General features: G+C 40.9%; 1 protein-coding gene across 1 annotated transcript in view; it reads left to right on the forward strand.

Annotated features, from left to right (window-relative positions):
• Window positions 1–19,180, forward strand: part of MYO3B (myosin IIIB) — a 312,077-nt gene that overhangs the window by 164,596 nt on the left and 128,301 nt on the right. Inside the window, exons 23-25 of the mRNA XM_043504856.1 lie at window positions 1,288–1,367; window positions 10,571–10,648; window positions 14,436–14,641. Of these exons, the coding sequence (XP_043360791.1) occupies window positions 1,288–1,367; window positions 10,571–10,648; window positions 14,436–14,641 (364 nt within the window). The remainder of the gene's footprint in view (window positions 1–1,287; window positions 1,368–10,570; window positions 10,649–14,435; window positions 14,642–19,180) is intronic.

Here is a 19,180-nt window from a genome sequence, read left to right on the forward strand (position 1 = left end):
CATAGACTGTCAAAGGTTCTTTTCAGTTTAATGTGGGTAATGTACTCTCGCAATTTCCCTGTGGGATAAGTACTTTTAAATAAATATTCTTTGCTTTTTGTGTATTTCATTTGACTTCCTTACCAGTTATATAATGTATACTTTAGCAAAACCCAGAAAAATGTTTGGAGTTACAAGTCTTCTGTAAAGCAAATAGCTAAACTCTGGAGTGATGCAAACAAGACACTTACCACCTGAGAGAAGTGTTAACACTTTATTTACATTTAAATTAAAATGGAAACTTATTTATGTTTTATGTTTCTGAGAGGTGTGTGATACATCTGCAGAGGTCTATTGTTTATTCATGTTGTAAATCCTTTGAAATGTGTTAAAATGCTTCCCACTCATTATAAAAATCCTGCCACCCATGGATTAGGACTTTGATGTCACCAATCCTGCTTCAAAGGGTTTTTTCAATGCTATTAATCACAGTTTAGCCTCTGAAGATATAGCCAGAGAAAACATTTGGACATCTTGTGCTAGACTTGCTAAAACTTTAAAATATATGGTGTGTCTTGCATATGTATGCACAGTCCACATCACTTCCTCTCTCTTCTCTGACCCTTTATTTTGAAAAGTTATTTTGTTATTCTGCAAATAAAGCTGAAATGTTTTGGGTGATTCACACTGTACTTTTAAAAAATGTAAACATGTAATTCAATTGACTCCACAGCAAAACAATGCGGTTTTGACAAAGGAGTCCAGTCAGTCTTTAAAAATCCCAAAAGACAATAGTATTCAGGATTAAGCAGGCCTGTGTGTCCAAAGATAAAAAAAGAGATTGTTTTGTCACCTCTTTCATTAGTTTGTGATTTTTAGATGCCATCGACGCACATCAGGGATCCATGTGATTTCTTACTGGATAGCTTTATTTCTGCTCTTTCTCTCTCAAAACTTTGAATGATTCACTGATAAATTGATTACTAGCAACTGAGCTGTTATGCCTTTGTGCTGCTGCTTTCATCAACTCAATACACTACGGCCAATGACATGCCTCCTTATCACCGACTTTTTTCCTCTTAAATCAACACTGCACCCTGGTATCTCTCTTTTGTTACCCCTACCATTGCTGAATGCTCAGTGATGTGGAGGATCTGTGATTATCTGGGTTCAGCAGAAGAAGTGTGGTTATATCTGGTAGCATTCTTAGTGCTGCTACTTAGACTACTTTCTCATCTTTCAGATTTTCCCTTCTCTGAGTGAAACAGCAACTGTTCTTTCAATTTGTGTTTCCATCTCTTTTAACAGGTAACTTGGCACAGGCAAGAGCCAGAGTGACAGCAGCATCTAGGTCTTTGCCTCCACAGTTTAGTGCTGGGCGCATCAAGGTTAGTAGTGTTATATTTCCTGGAGGCATTTGCAAAAGGGAAGAAATTTAAGTCAGCAAATATTATTGTGGAACTATAGACAAGATATTCAGCTGCTGTAAATCCACAATGGGAGGATTTATATCAGCTGAGAATCTGGCCCTATTTCAGAAAATATGCACCTTGATCTGGATTACTGTATCCAGTTTTGGTCACCAGCCCATTAAAGAGTCCAGCAAACACTAACAGATACGATTAGAGAAATGATGGAATTTATATATGACAACAGATTGAAAAGGCTAAGGATGAAATCTTGGCTCCATTGAAGCCAATGTCAAAACATCCATGGACTTCAGTGGGGCCAGGATTTCACCCTAGGAGTGTGCAGCCTGAAAAAGGAGATTAAAATGAGGTTAAAAGGAGGCTAAAAGGAGATTTAATTGGTTGGACTTTGGTTGGAGTATTCAACATTATGAAGGCAAAATAGAAAACTGACCCATTCCTCTGCTTTATCCTGCCTTTAAGGCAAAAACATTTGAAAGAGATGCACAGTCAATGTGAAACCACTGACAGGACATGCTTCTTAATGGAACATACAGTGGAACTATGGAATTAGTTGCTGCTAGATTTCATCAAGTAAATACTGTGGCAAGATTCTAAAAGGATGTAATTTTCTGACCATTAATAACATTTGTTGCACCAAGCTCAGGCAATAAGGGAGAGAACCATATGCATAAGGTTGATAGTATTAAGAATTCAGGCAGTTATTCCTGGTCCTTCCCTATATATTCTATCACTCTACTGGTGAAGTATATTACTGTTTGGGTTTTGTTTGCTTGTTTTTTGTCTATGCCTACAATGCATATTATTAATAAATAGTGGTAATAACAACTACTAACCTTCCTGGCTTGTTTTGTTTTGATTTTTTTCCCCCTTCTGGGCCTTTTCTGGCCATTCATATATTTTTCTGGAGTTAGTACACTTCACTATACCTGCAAATATAGACTCAGATTTCAGAGATTTATTCTCTCACTGGTATAAACTTGTTTAGTGCTGAAGGGAAGACAATACCCTATTGAATTTCCTTGCAAGATAGCACTTCTACCCACATTGTCTTTCCAGTTTCAGCTCCAACCACCGTTAGTCATCTCTCTATACATTTTACTGATTCGGCATGGGTGGATCAGAGCAACTCTGTCTTGGCAGCTTTAGCAAAAGCATTCAGTTAAACTAAATAATATTTAAACTATTTATATCCAAATCCTTGAATTGAATTAAAAAAAAAAAAAAGAACCTACCGAAAGGGATGCTGGCCCATGTGACTGAAATAATTTAGAGCCAGGTCTTAGACCATGCAACTATTAGAGAAATGCATTTACAGCTCCATCGGTTGAAAGAAGAAGAATCTATGGGTGCTGTTTTTTGTTTTTATTTTTTTTCTGTTTGGGTGAATAGTCTGTTTGGCTTCCAACACTAGGGCCTTGTCTACATGGAAAAGTTTTACCAGTTATTATGATTAGTTTTACTGCTATCCCCACCACCAGCAGCAGCCTTGTGGACAGTCTTAGTTCAGTGTAAGAGGATTGTTTCAGTTTAACTGCCCAAGTGACGTAAGCTAAATGGAAAAAAAATACTCTTATACTGTAATTAGGGTGTCTGAACAGTGGAATGTCTATGCTGGCTTAAATTCACACCTTAGTTTATACTAAAAAAAATGTTCCCATATAGACAAGACCTTAAATAAACTTCACACCTGCCCTTTCCTCAGGCATTGCAGACCTTGGGCCTGATTATCATTTACAGTCAGAGTGTAAAGTGCCCTTCAGGGGGTGTAAACGTAACTTGAAGGTGTTTTTACATTGCCAGAACAGTATAAAGAAGGCTTAGTGTAAATGAGAATCTGGTCCAATGTGTCTGTCTACCTGCTTATAGTAGCACCTTTGGACTCAGCACACCCTGTTGGGCATTCAAGATGGATTCTTTAGAAATAAAAATGACTGTAGGAACAGAAGCCTGTTTGTTGTACTGACCTTTATGGTACATCACTATTGAGAGATGCATTGCATCCTTACACCTCTTAGAGGTAACACTAATTGTAGTAGCAACTTTTCCCTATCCCCTTTACCTAAACAGCCAGAGCTCAATAGTGTGGTCCTGTCTCCTATGTGACCTTATTCTGTGGTTCAGATAGGAATGCTCAAAATAGTTGCCTGGCCAAAATAGTTCTGAAACTCTTCCCCGTCCCTCCAATGGACATCCATGCTGCTCTGATCAGAACATCAATATTTACATCATCACTTGACCTCCCGAAACATTTGATGTTATCTGGGCTGATGAAGCATTTCTCGTGTGCTATGTAACAGGGTCTTTCCTTTAGCAACTTAAAAATAAATATCATACTTCATAGAGGTCTTTTTCTCTATTGATATAAGATGCATACACGACTTTGGGCAACAGAGAGCATCACAGATTATAAAACCATACTGTCACCTTTAATGGAATCTAGTTGCCTTTGTACCATCTGTATCCTAAATCCAATCTTTCCTTTTGATTTATTTCCCAATATAAAGTCTGTTTTCTTGATCTAATACTACTTAGGGCTTCATTTCCTTTATATTTTGCATGCAGTCTCCTAAATATCTCCTCAAGGTAAGACACATAGTTACTTTATTGAGAACAATAATCTTTCTGCAACTATTTTTAGAGTTAAAAAGAGTGGTCTTAAGCTTTGGAAATGATCAGTGAAGCGAAGTCCAGTAAGTGTAGCCCATGTGCTGACAATAGCATTATTTGATTCAAATGTTCATAGTTTATACAAATGCCACCTGTTCAGAGCAGATGGTAAACTGCCACAGAGCAAGTGAACACTAAAATGTTGTTAATGCTCCATGCAAGCTGTGTGCTGGTTGATTTGTGTAATTTTGTTGAGCTGTAATAGAGCAACACAATCTGCCTGTGATTGGTAACCCTGGTTATTTCCATTCACAAATTCTGGTTTGATTTTCATAAGAACAGCTGTATCGACAGTATAATTGAGATGTGTGAGGAACAATATACTTGCTGTCCACATCTACCCTCTATTGGTGTTCTGTCAGGGTTCCTTCCCCACTCTGAACTCTGGGGTATAGACGTGGGGACCCTCCTGAAAGACCCCCCGCTTATTTCTACCATCTTAGGTTAAAACTTTCCCAAGACACAAAATTCCCCATATCTGGGATTTAGTATGCTGCCACCACCAAGCAATTTAACAAAGAATCAGGGAAGAGACCACTTGGAGATGTCTTCCCACCCAAAAAAAGCTTTCTTGAGGAAGGCTTGAGAATAAACAAGATGAGCACAGACCAGCCTTGGGTTTTTAGGACCCTAAAAACCCAATCAGATTCTTAAAAAACAGAACTTTATTAGAAGAACAAAAAAAGATAAAAGAACAACTCTGTAAAATTAGAATGGAAGATAATCTTACAGGCAGTCAGATTCAAAATATAGAGGATTCCTCTAGGCAAAACCTTAAGTTACAAAAAGAAGCAAAAAACCAGGAATGCACATTCCCTCCAGCACAGCGAATTTCACAACCCAAAAACAAAAGAAAATCTAATGCATTTTTTAGCTAGATTACTTACTAACTCTATAGGAGTTGGATTGCTTGCTTTCTTGATCTGTCCCTGGCAGAGGCATCACACAGACAAACAGACCAAGCCTTCCCCCGCCCCCCACCCCCAGATTTGAATATCTCGTCTCCTTATTGGTCATTTTGATCAGGCGCCAGCCAGGTTACTTGAGCTTCTTAACCCTTTACAGGTAAGAGGATTTTATAGTACTGTATCAGAGCTTCTTAACCCCTTCGCTTTATATTTATGACATGTTCTATGCTGAAATGCCAAGAAGGTGGTATTTTGAGCAATGGCAGTTCAGCTGGGTGAAACATAGAATTGCTGGGCATCTAAACAGTCACAGAGGGTAATTACAGTAAAAGCTATGTTATCCGGCACTTTACCAACCAGAAAGCTCTAGAAACCACCATTTCTGATATCTCCCAATACAAACCTTCAATAGGGTTGCAAAGTGTCCGGATCCGGGCAGCGCTCACTTTGGGCAGCTCCCAGCAAGGGGCTACATATCCCTGCTGCTCCTAGGCAGAGGCGTGGCCAGGTGGGTCTGTGCACTGCCCTCGCCCTGAGCGCTGGCTGTGCAGCTCCCATTGGTCGGGAACCACGGCGAATGGGATCTGCGGGGGCGGCGCCTGTGGGCAGCATGCAGAGCCACCTGGCTACGCCTCTGCCTAGAAGCAGCAGGGATATGTTGCCCCTTGCTGGAAGCCACCCAAGGTGAGCGCTGCCTGGATCCAGCACCCCAAAACCCTTTCCGCACCCTAATGCCCTGCCCCGAGCTTCCTCGTGCACCCAAACTCCCGCCCAGAGCCCTTGCCCCACACCCCTCCTGTGCCCCACCCCTGAGCCCCCTCCTGTACCCAAACTCCCTCCCTCCATTGGTAAGTATAACTCTTAGTTAACCGGAATTTTTGACTAACCAGCACCCCCCATTTCCCCAACATGTTGGATAACAAAGCTTTTACTGTAATAGCAATCCCAACAGTGGGTAGGCAAATACTTCTGAGTTCTGTGCCCTCATTATCTCTTACATACTATTTAATTAACTGAGAGTGGTAATTTTTCTGAGCATTACAAAAACAGAGCAGCTGTTTTACAGTTTACTTCCTGACCTTCATCAACGTTTCATTTTATTTACAGAAAGCATTAAAAACAGTCAAATTTTTTCCTCCTAGTGGTTTGGGGCAGGAACTCTTTTTTAAAATCAGTTTCCAAGGTAAAAGTATTTTAGTGACTGTTCCATGGACCCAGAGTTGTGTTACCCTGCAGAGAATCCAAAACTGAGACCCTGACTCGGTGAGAAGTGTTTAGCAATCTGTGATGATTTAATAAAAGGCTGGATTAACAGGATTGGAGGGAGTCCTTGTCCTGGCAGGAAGATATAGGTGAAGTACAGTTTGTTGCTTAGGGAAGGGGGTTGAGACAAGACCCAGCTATCAGACAGGAGTAATCAATGTTGGGGTGAAAGAGATGTCACCTGTACTTTACAGGGTCTATTGAAAATCAGCAATTGCCTGGTCATTTCTATTATACCCTATAGTTGTACCTGTAGGCATGAGTCCTTGACTGTGGTTAGGGGAAAACAGGATGTTAAACTATATTTCACTGAAATTCTAACCTCTTCGATAAAGTAAAATGCTTTGGCATTTTAGTTTATAGAAGAGAAGAGTGGTACCTATGTGGATTTTTTATGTAGAACCTTTCATACATGAGCTGTCTCAAAGCACATTACATGGTAACAAATTGGATATTGGTAATACAAAGGCAAACATGGCAGCTGTTATGTGGTCTGTTATACCACATAAACAACTTTGAAAATAAGAAAAATTTTAGTGAAAGAAATAATGCTGGCTGGTACACTGACTTTATACCATATGCTTCACTAAGTGCTAGGAGATCTTTAACATCTATATAGACAGTCACCAGATTTGAGCAGAATGGATCTTTGTTTTTAAAGGATGGCACTTCGGCCTGCATTGCACTGTTGGGAAAGAGTATATGAGTGGAAATCTTGGGGTGGAACTGTAACAGTAATGGGTAAAAATAATAATAAAACAATAATAAAAAATAATAAAATGCTTCAATACATAGCTTGGAACCAAAGAACTTATTGTACTAATCTTTCTTTCCTTCTTTCAAGATGTTCAAAATCGCTAGTGTTTGGTTATTTTTTAAAAATACTTTTTGTTTTTAAACCAACTTTAAATAATTTATGGAAACATAAGAGATCTATTTTCAGAGTAGCAGCCGTGTTAGTTTGTATCTGCAAAAAGAAAAGGAAGACTTGTGGCACCTTAGAAACTAACAAATTTATCTGAGCATAAACTTTCGTGAGCTACAGCTCACTTCATCCGATTCATTCAGTGGAAAATACATTGGGGAGATTTATATACACAGAGAACATGAAACAATGGGTGTTACCATACACACTGTAAGGAGAGTGATCAGGTAAGGTGAGCTATTACCAGCAGGAGAGCGGGGGGGGGGGGGGACTTTTTGTAGTGATAATCAAGGTGGGCCATTTCCAGCAGTTCACAAGAATGTCTGAGGTACAACGGGGGTGGAGGGGGGTGGGAGGGGTGGGGAATAAACATAGGGAAATAGTTTTACTTTGTGTAATGACCCATCCACTCCCAGTCTCTATTCAAGTCTAAATTAATTGTATCCAGTTTGCAAATTAATTCCAATTCAGCAGTCTCTCGTTGGAGTCTGTTTTTGAAGTTTTGTTGTCGAAGAATTGCCACATTTAGGTCTGTAATTGAGTGACCAAAGAGACTGAAGTGTTCTCCGACTGGTCTTTTGAATGTTATAATTCTTGATGTCTGATTTGTGTCCATTTATTCTTTTACGTAGATACTGTCCAGTTTGGCCAATATACATGGCAGAGGTGCATTGCTGGCACATGATGGCATATATCACATTGGCAGATGTACAGGTGAACGAGCCTCTGATAGTGTGGCTGATGTGATTAGGTCCTATAATGGTGTACCCTGAATAGATATGTGGACACAGTTGGCAACGGGCTTTGTTGCAAGGATAGGTTCCTGGGTTAGTGCTTCTGTTGTGTGGTACTGGTGAGTATTTGCTTCAGGTTGAGGGGCTGTCTGTAAGCAAGGACTGGCCTGTCTCCCAAGATCTGTGAGAATGATGGGTCGTCCTTCAGGATAGGTTGTAGATCCTTGATGATGCATTGGAGAGGTTTTAGTTGGGGGCTGAAGGTGATGGCTAGTGGCGTTCTGTTATTTTCTTTGTTGGGCCTGTCCTGTAGTAGGTGACTTCTGGGTACTCTTCTGGCTCTGTCAATCTGTTTCTTCACTTCAGCAGGTGGGTACTGTAGTTGTAAGAACACTTGATAGAGATCTTGTAGGTGTTTGTCTCTGTCTGAGGGGTTGGAGCAAATGCGGTTGTATCGTAGAGCTTGGCTGTAGACAATGGATCGTGTGGTGTGGTCTGGATGAAAACTGGAGGCATATAGGTAGGCATAGCGGTCAGTAGGTTTCCGGTTTAGGGTGATGCTTATGTGACCATCACTTATTAGCACCATAGTGTCCAGGAAGAGGATCTCTTGTGTGGACTGGTCTAGGCTGAGGTTGATGGGGGGATGGAAATTGTTGAAATCATGATAGAATTCCTCAAGGGCTTCTTTTCCATGGGTTCAGATGATGAAGATGTCATCAATGTAGCGCAAGTAGAGTAGGGGCATTAAGGGACAAGAGCTGAGGAAGCGTTGTTTTAAGTCAGCCATAAAAATGTTGGTATACTGTGGGGCCATGCGGGTACCCATAGCAGTGCCACTGATTTGAAGGTATACATTGTCCCCAAATGTGAAATAGTTATGGGTGAGGACAAAGTCACAAAGTTCAGCCACCAGGTTTGCCATGACATTATCGGGGATACTGTTCCTGACGGCTTGTAGTCCATCTTTGTGTGGAATGTTGGTGTAGAGGGCTTCTACATCCATAGTGGCTAGGATGGTGTTTTCAGGAAGATCACCGATGGATTGTAGTTTCCTGAGGAAGTCAGTGGTGTCTCGAAGATAGCTGGGAGTACTGGTACCTTAGGGCCTGAGGAGGGAATCTACATAGCCAGACAATCCTGCTGTCAGGGTGCCAATGCCTGAGATGATGGGGCATCCAGGATTTCCAGGTTTATGGATATTGGTAGCAGATAGAATACCCCTGGTTGGGGTTCCAGGGGTGTGTCTGTGTGGATTTGTTCTTGTGCTTTTTCAGGGAGTTTTTTGAGCAAATGCTGTAGTTTCTTTTGGTAACCCTCAGTGGGATCAGAGGGTAATGGCTTGTAGAAAGTGGTGTTGGAGAGCTGCCTAGTAGCCTCTTGTTCATATTCCGACCTATTCATGATGACGACAGCACCTCCTTTGTCAGCCTTTTTGATTATGATGTCAGAGTTGTTTTTGAGGCTGTGGATGGCATTGTGTTCTGCACGGCTGAGGTTATGGGGCAAGTGATGCTGCTTTTCCACAATTTCAGCCCCTGCACATCGGCAGAAGCACTCTATGTAGAAGTCCAGTCCCCCCCTCCCCCGTACCCCAGACGTTCTTGTCAACTGCTGGAAATGGCCCACCTTGATTATCACTACAAAAAGTCCCCGTTCCCCCCCTCCCCCCGTTCTCCTGCTGGTAATAGCTCACCTTACCTGATCGCTCTCGTTACAGTGTGTATGGTAACACCCATTGTTTCATGTTCTCTGTGTATATAAATCTCCCCACTGTATTTTCCACTGAATGCATCCGACGAAGTGAGCTGTAGCTCACGAAAGCTTATGCTCAGATATATTTGTTAGTCTCTAAGGTGCCACAAGTCCTCCCTTTCTTTTTATGAGGGATCTACAAATTTGCTGAATGGATTCACAATGGATTCACAGTGTTTTTTCTGCTTTCTACTCACTACTTTGGTAATTTGGTACTTTGTTTCTATACCATAGTGTAGTGCTCACTTGAGAGGTGCCAATGATACCCTGTGGAGAATAAATAGCCTGCACATTCTTCAGATGGTCACTGTTTTATATTCTCTCAGGATAGAGAAGGGCAGAAGACACCACGTTTTGTTTCTGCAATGCTGCTTGGGTCAGATTTTAGTTTTGTACAACCCAAGCAAGAGGTTGCATTGATCTGGGTTCCATTTTACCTGAATTATTAATATTTCAGTGGTTCAGATCAGAAGATTTGGGCTTGCAAAACCCAAATCCAAACCATGGTGAATCGGATCCAAGTTCCATTGCATCAGAGTGGACAATGCTCAAAGAGGGGATGGGGATAAAAGATTATTGTCTGGGCTCTTCTCTGTTCTGAAGGAAAATGTTGACAAATGGATTAACAAGACTGAAATTCTGTGGGCTAAGTCCTGAGAGCTGCAGAGCCCCCACAATTCCTACTGAAGTCAGTAAGAATTGAGTGTTCAGCACCTCATAGGGAACTGGCTCTGTGTAAATATAGGTCTCTAATGAACCACTGAAAATGTATATATATATATATATATATATATATATATATATATATATAAAAGAATGATCCTGATAAATATTGTACTTTGCTCTCAGATCTGGGATCCAAGAAGGTCTGTAAAACACCACTGATGTCTGAGTTTGTATTTCCAGATTGACACAATGGAGATGATGCGACACCCAGAAGAAACAACCAACATGAAGAGGCAAACCGTGGCTTCTTATTTTAGGGTATAAAATGTAAACTTTACAAAATGCATTTTAATTACATGAACAGATGATTAATCTAGCATTTGTGTGGCTAAGTGAGAGTGATGGATAAGAGAGTATCCCCCGTCCACTGTGATGCCTCACTAGACCTACAGAACTCTAACTCTTTTTCTTGCTCTTTCTCATCACTTGACCCTGGTGCTTTTCAGAACTGGCCAAAAATCTACTGGTACTAGGATCTAGGGCCTAGACAATGACTTGCAGTCTATCATTTCATGATGAGCTGCAGTTGAATATTCTCCCTCTAAAACACTGTGGGCCAAGAATTAAGGCCTGTTTGAGCACACAAAACTGAGTGTGCAGTTTATTTGCGCATACAAATATTATAATTGCAATTATTCAATTGTCCTTGCATCTTTGCTTGTGCAAGTGAGCCTACTTTTTAAAAATACTGGCCGTATGTGTGTTAATAAATAAGTAAAGTCAATCCATTTTTGCAAGCACCATTATAGAAGATAAAGGTCATCTGTCTGTCTGTAATACTTCTGTGATTGAGTTAACATAGGTTTCAGAGTAGACAGTGCAGGTGAATTTATTACAATCAAATTGGTATGGACAGGGTGAGGTGGTTATTAAAAGGGAGTCTGTCAGAACACTCTTAAGACATGCTGATCCTGGATTATTTTTTTGGTTTCATGTGGTCATTGTAGGCCAGCATAGCCTAGAGCAGCTCCCAAGCTACTGAAACACAGCGCATAGTGGAAGAAGTGTACAGTACAGCACAGAACCAGGATCAGGGCACTTCTAGTGGAAGCTTTATGCCACCGTGGCACACCAGCCTGCCTGTGTTCTGTGGATTCTGGCAGTACCCAAGGATTTGGCCCAATATTTTTGCTCTTTTTACTGTTCACAAATATTTTGCAAACTGATCCTGATTTCAGTGAAGTATTTGTTGTTCAAAATTGTTTGCTGGATGATTTGGAGAAACAGTTTCCTCTAGGTTGTTTGGAAACTGTTCAATTCAACTATTCAACTTTAGAAGGAGTGATTGTTTATCTAAGCAATATGTTATTATTTCCGCTTCCTGAATGGCTGATTGCAACTCTAAAGCAAGAACATAATTAACTGTCCTCTTGCTCACAGCCAAATGCCAATACTGTTCATTCACAAATACACTTGTTTGCATGTAAATATAGGTATTTGCATTCAGGGCAGCTGTTTCTTAACCATTAATTAACATCAGGGGTGAAAGTAACTTAAGGGACTTACCTGGTATGCAGGGCCGGGGTCTTGAAAAAGGGGGGTGGAGGGGTGTCAAGTGGAAGGGGCCAGATCTTTAAATTCTCGGGACCTTTAAATCGCCACTGCTACCCCTGGGGCTCCAGTAGTAGCAGCCAGGAGCCCTGGGCCCTCTAAATCACTGCTGGAGCCCCATGGTAGCTGTAGCGGCAGTGGCAGCCAGAAGCCCCAGGGCTCTGGAGGTGATTTAAAGGCCCTGGGGCTCTAGCCACTGCTGCTATCCCAGGGCTCCTGCAGCAGGGCTCTGGCGGTGATTTAAAGGGCCAGGGCCCTTTTAAATTGCCGGCCTGGGGAAGCTGCCCCCTGCCAGTATGGCCAGCTGTGTACTGCCTCTTGCTTATGTTAGGTTGTCCTCAGGCAAGTTGAGTCACAGTTCAATACATAATACAAAATGGAGTTCATCATCTGATAAAGTCATACCCCACTCTTATACTCCTCCAACACCGCTTCAGCTTACTTTCACCTCTGAGTAACATCCATTCACAGGAATATTTTCAAATAGTGACTAACAAGGAGGCAGGAACCTTATTAAGTTGTATATGGTATTTTTGAAAACCAAAAATGTTTTCCACTATTCCACCAGCTCTTGATTGTATAGTTTGGATTAAGCTTCATAGTAAAGAAATTATTAACATTGATTTACCTCTAGACTATTAGTTACTTTTACTTCTAGCTCAATAATACCTTGTCTGTGTATCCTGGGGTATATAAGTCTGAGCACGTCAAACTCTCTAAAGGTTTTCTTTTTTGGGACCTGATTTGGCAAGGTATTTGAAGTATGTGAGTGTAATTTTAAACATGTGAGTAGCTGCTGGGACTGTATTTATTGCAGTCCCTTGAACTCTCAGTTAAAATTAGATACATGATCAAGTACTTTGTGAATGGGGGCCAAGATGGTGCATCAGTATTGGAATCACTGGTATGAAATTGCCCTTTCCAAAAGCACTGCTTCTGTAGTTTGAAAGTCCAGAAATTTCATGACAGTGGGTGAGAGTGGTGTTGGAGGAGTATAAGAGTGGGGTATGTCTTTATCAAATGCTGAACTCCATTTTGTATTATGTATTGAACTGTGGCTCAACTTGCCTGAGGGCAACTTAACTTTATGCTTTACAGACAGCTGCCCTGCCCAAGAAGGATACTTTTCCCCTCATTAAAGAACTATCACTGAGAATCCATCAAGACTGAAAACTGGGGCCTTTTAACTTTGATCATCTCTAAACTGTTGTCCCACACCTTGAAACAATATTTTTTTCTATATGGGGATTTGTGGGTGTGGGGGCAGTGAAGGCGGGGGCAGGGCAAGCATGGTTGGCAGGGGCTGAAGGTTTCAAAGTTAAGCACATGGCATAAAAACAGAGACCCTGCTTAAGAGCAGGGTGCTGCTCTGTACGGGGGGCTGACCATCATCACATGTAGGAAAAACTTGCAGGAGGATGAGAGCAGGCGTGAATGTCTAACCTGCACTACTGACAGGCCTCATACTCACAGAAGGGGTGAGATCAGGTCAGGGGAGGGTGCACCTCAGGACTTCTGTCTTCAAAGATCTGTAACTCTCAAATGCTTTAAGGGAAAAGTTTCTGTGGTTAAGAAGTTCCTTTGCTAAGCCTGTGTTCCTTGCTTGTCTGCTATATTGTCCCTGAAGTGGTTGAACCAAAAGCCCAGACTGGCCACAGCCTAGATGGAACTCTGGGGAAGCATACATAAGCAACTAAGGGGGGTCAGGAGGTCTGACGCACTGATTTTGAGGTCTAGACCAGCTGAGTGGCAGTACCTATATCCTAAAGAAGGTTGTTAAACAACAGGTTTGATCCTGGGAATGTGCCATGTAGACCCAGAGCTAGAAACAGTGAGTAGACTCTATACAGATCAAATTGGCTTGGATTAGCATGGGATTCAGTGATTGGGTCCACTTGCGACAGATTGATGATCAGAAAATGGGGTACCGAGTCAGGTTATAACAGGGGTATCCACTTATATAGAAGTACCCTGAGTAGCAGATATTTTAATTACTTAAATATATTTTTCATTCTAGTACAATTTGGTATGTTCTTTGTAATATTGCTTGGCCAAATATGTTGGATGATAAAATTCATCAAAATTTTGTAAAAATTGAATTTTTCAACAGAAAATGTCTAAATGGAAATTTGCAACAAAAATCAATTTTCATCAAAATTTGTAGTGTGTTCCTCAAACAACTAAAAAATTTCAGTTTCCAATAACTTAAAATAATTTAGTTTTTGTTTGTGGCATCTGAAAACTGGGGGTAGGGTTGGGATTGGTTTTTGAATGTTTGGTGCTTAGGTAAAAATGAAAAAAAGTCAAAGAAAAACTTGAATGAAAATGAAAAAAAAATAATCAAAACATTTTCTTAGAAAAAGAAATAATTTCCCAGCCTTTCTATGTGATATCTTCAGGCATGTACATATAGTTATGGATATTTATTGCTTCTTTAAAATAATTGTACTGGGGTCTCTTGTCAATTGTATGGTTTTTTTGCTTTCATTGTTAGTATTCTTTGATGGATCTTTTATCCAAAATGGTGGTTGGACAACCTCACTTTGTCCGCTGCATTAAACCAAATGATGACCGAGAGGCACTGAAATTTTCCCAAGAAAGAGTTCTAGTACAGCTACGGTACACAGGAATTCTAGAAACTGTCAAGATACGTCAACAAGGTTATTCTCACCGCATCCTCTTTGAAGAGTTTGTGAAAAGGTAAAACAGGTCTCTTTTGTAACATGATTTTCCCTTTAAGACTCCATTCAGTAGACTGTGCGTTCTTGGACACATTGTGTGTTTTGTTGCAGAAGATTCAGTAAACGTTGGATTGTAAACCTAGGGCCTGATTCTGCTCCCAGTTACAACACTGAAAACCGGCATAACCCTGCTGAGGTCAATGAAGCTACACTGGTATAAAACCAGTGTGAGACCAGAATCAAGCTCTTAATGCTCTATACAAAAAAATATACCCATCACGTGTCCCTGTAGTAGTGACGTGTAAATGAACATTTGTATTACAAGTACAGAGAAATTAATTTCCTTCAACCATTATAAAAAGACTATGCATATGGTTAGAAATGAAATTAACACAAACCTTTATACAAAATCTCTCAGAGCAGTGTATTCAGCCTTGTCTATACTACAAAGTTTTGTCAGCAAAAGCTGCTTTTTGCCGACAAAACGGGAGGTGTACACACTACAAAACTATTTTTGGCTGCAAAACAAAACCACCTCAAAGAGAGGCATAGCGCTTTTTGCAGCAAAGTTAAAGCAACAAAGCATCAGCATAGACACTGTTTCGACAGAACTGGCTTCCACCAGTATCCCACAATGCCTGCCATGACCACTCTGCTCACTGTTTTGATTTCTGCTGCCCTGCAGACATGTGCCCCTCCCCTTACAAAGCTCCAAGTATCTGACAGCTGAGCCTGCTGCTCCCTTTGGGGAACAAAGAGCAAACCATTAGCGTGGAATGCTCCTGTTCTGCCCTACACTAGGAAGGGGTGGGGGAGTCTGCTGTGCTGCTTTGACATTCCTCAACATGGAGGGCTCACAGAGCTGCTTAGGATGCCCCTCACAGAACCACAGGCAGGCAGGCAGACAGGCTGCTTTGGGAGAGACTGCTGTGCTGAGCAGAGCTGGGGGCTGACGTGGGGGGTGTCCCCACCCCCTGCCTTCAGATAGGTCGGTCAGCCTGCTGTCTCCCCCACCCCGGACACACCACTCTCCTTTCCCTCCCCCACCCCACACTTCAGCTGAAAAGGGGGCTGCGGCTGACAATCTACTAGGATGAACCTTGGACCATGGGATTGAGAAACCTGCATCATGTGACACTGTACCTGCCCCATGAGGCATTGCAAACTCTTCCCAAAGCACCCTGCTGCCAGTTGCACAGTGGGAAAGCTACCCACAATGCACTGCTCTCTGTGTTGATGCAAGAGCTATTAGTGTGGATGCACTCTGCAGACACAAAGACCTAGTGTGGACATGCAACAGTGGTTTTGATTAAAGCAGCATAACTTTTGCTGACAAAACTTTGTAGTGTAGACAAGGCCTCTGTCTCAGGTTGTCTGCACAGCACTAATCAAATAGTGGCAAAAAACTAACCGCACCCCATAAGACATTTTTCACCATTGGTGATTTCTGCCACATGACAACATTGCAGTGGCTTTGCGGATATTGCACATTCAGCTAGATGAATGTAAAAAATGATTTATAAATGTTTTTGTGACTAAAAACATTGTTTGATTTGCTATAGGTTTTTCTATATTTGAAAGTTATAGCAGTCTGAGTTAAAGTATAAATTTAAATTGATATAACAATGTAACTCCTCATGTAGACTTAATCCTGCAGAAGAGCACCTTTTTGGCTTAGTTTATATCCCTTTGGAAGGGGTTTAAGCTACACTGAAAAAGCCACTCATTCAGGAATTTTGGAATAAGACTGTCCATATGGGGCGTTATAATTATCTTGGTTTAACTATATTAGTGTAGTAATAGTTATAGCTAGGAAAACCCTGTGACTTGTGAGCATTCTGACAGCCTCTGGATATTTGTGAAAATGTACGTGTATCCTGGAAGCATCATGAATTTTAAGACAAGTGTTTATTGACCTGAACATTTGTACTGGAAGACCATAATGAATTATATGTAAATCAAACCTGGATGTCTTTCTAAAAGATGCTCAGACAAAAGTTATGGGCTTAATGCAGGAATCACTGGGTGAAATTCCATGGTCTGTGTTACGCACGAGTCAGATTAAATGGTCCTAATGGTCCCTTCTAGCTTTAAAATATCTGAATCTGTGAATTATTTGCTATTCATTATTCTCCTGTTTAAAATATTTGTCATCTAGTCAGGGATCAGAACCAGTACCAGCTGACAATGTTAGCAGTGAATAGCTAAAGCAAACACTTCAGAAATAATGCATAGTCTGAAAATTGATCATCCAGACAATATAGAGAATACTTATGAATAATCACAGGTTTCAGAGTAGCAGCCGTGTTAGTCTGTATTCGCAAAAAGAAAAGGAGTACTTGTGGCACCTTAGAGACTAACAAATTTATTAGAGCATAAGCTTTCGTGAGCTACAGCTCACTTCATCGGATGCATTTGGTGGAAAAAACAGAGGAGAGATTTATATACACACACACAGAGAACATGAAACAATGGGTTTATCATACACACTGTAAGGAGAGTGATCACTTAAGATAAGCCATCACCAACAGCAGGGGGGGGAAGGAGGAAAACCTTTCATGGTGACAAGCAGGTAGGCTAATTCCAGCAGTTAACAAGAATATCAGAGGAACAGTGGGGGGTGGGGTGGGGTGGGAGGGAGAAATACCATGGGGAAATGCATCCGATGAAGTGAGCTGTAGCTCACGAAAGCTTATGCTCTAATAAATTTGTTAGTCTCTAAGGTGCCACAAGTACTCCTTTTCTTCATGGGGAAATAGTTTTACTTTCTGTAATGACTCATCCATTCCCAGTCTCTATTCAAGCCTAAGTTAATTGTATCCAGTTTGCAAATTAATTCCAATTCAGCAGTCTCTCGTTGGAGTCTGTTTTTGAAGCTTTTTTGTTGAAGTATAGCCACTGTTCCTCTGATATTCTTGTTAACTGCTGGAATTAGCCTACCTGCTTGTCACCATGAAAGGTTTTCCTCCTTCCCCCCCCTGCTGTTGGTGATGGCTTATCTTAAGTGATCACTCTCCTTACAGTGTGTATGATAAACCCATTGTTTCATGTTCTCTGTGTGTGTGTATATAAATCTCTCCTCTGTTTTTTCCACCAAATGCATCCGATGAAGTGAGCTGTAGCTCACGAAAGCTTATGCTCTAATAAATTTGTTAGTCTCTAAGGTGCCACAAGTACTCCTTTTCTTCTTATGAATAATGAATCCATTCAAAGAAAATCAGAATCAGTTCATGAACAATCACTAACTAATAGGGGCTAAATTTTTAATGACTTATTATGCTAACGGTGTGTCCTCACTAGCACTTCGTCGGCAAAACTTTTGTCATTCAGGGGTGTTAAAACACACACACACACACTCCCCGAACAACAAAAGTTTTACCAATGAAAAGTGCTGATATGAACAGCACTTTGTCAGCAGGAGCGCTCTCCTGCTGACACAGCCACTGCTGCTCCTGGGGGGTGGAAGCTTTTTGTCAGCAGGAGAGCTCTCTTCTGCAGACAAACAGCATCTATACTGCGTGGCTTTTAGCAGCACAGCTGTAGTGGCACAGCCATGTTGCTAAAAACTGTATAGTGTAGCCATACACTTAATGAATATACAATAGGAAAATAGATTGTGAAGGAAGAGAGCAAGAAACAAATTTTTCAGGTAGGAAGAGTTCTCTGTTCACTGAAAATACTCTACTTTTCGAGTCTAATTCTTCACTCATTATACCAGTTTTACACTGGTGTAATTCCATTGATTTCACTGAGGTTATACCAGGCCCATCATCTTCGTAGTGTTTTATGAACATTAACTAATACTCAAAGCACTTTTGAAGAGAGATGAGGGAGAATTACTGGGCTTCATTCTTCTCTCATTTATACCTGAGTACATCAGGATTACCTCCCTTGAAATGTAGCTGTAAATTGAATGGAGAACAGGGCCAGTATTATCAGCAGACTTCTCCTCTCTATAAATTTAGAGAGTTAGAACACAACCTTGAAAAGCCATGATAAGTCTAACACAGACTAACTCAGCTACCACTCTGAAACCTGTCACAATGCCAATTGCAGCTTTGCCATCAGTGCAGACAGGTGCAAGTCATGTTTAACATCTTGTCAAAGAGTCCTTAGGTTTGTGGTCTAACTTGATGTAATTTTCTAGTGAAGAGAATCTAAGTAGGGAAAATGAGGGCTGAGAGATAATTGATTTGCCCAACACCATAGGGGACTCAGTATTTGAGCTCAGAATATAGGCCAGGAGTTTCTTGCTCCAGCCTTGTCTTCAGTCTACACCTTCCTACTTCTCTTAAAACAATTTCCATATCCCCTACTTAAAAAAAATTAGCAATGCTTAAAAAAATTCATAGGTAGAAGAGAAAGCAGGCTCCCTTAAGTAGCAGCTCTGATTAGTCAAGTGTTTTTAGGTATTGAAGTAGTTGAAGACATAAAAATATTTGAGAAAACAGGTCAAATGCTAAACAGATTGGCACTTCTTTGTTCATAATCAAAAAGCTATTAAGAACAAGAGTTTCAAAATGTCAGTAAATCTGAGGATATCAAAGATTTTCTAAGC

Source organism: Dermochelys coriacea, chromosome 11 (genome assembly GCF_009764565.3).
Source record: "Dermochelys coriacea isolate rDerCor1 chromosome 11, rDerCor1.pri.v4, whole genome shotgun sequence".
Lineage (NCBI taxonomy): Eukaryota > Metazoa > Chordata > Testudines > Dermochelyidae > Dermochelys > Dermochelys coriacea.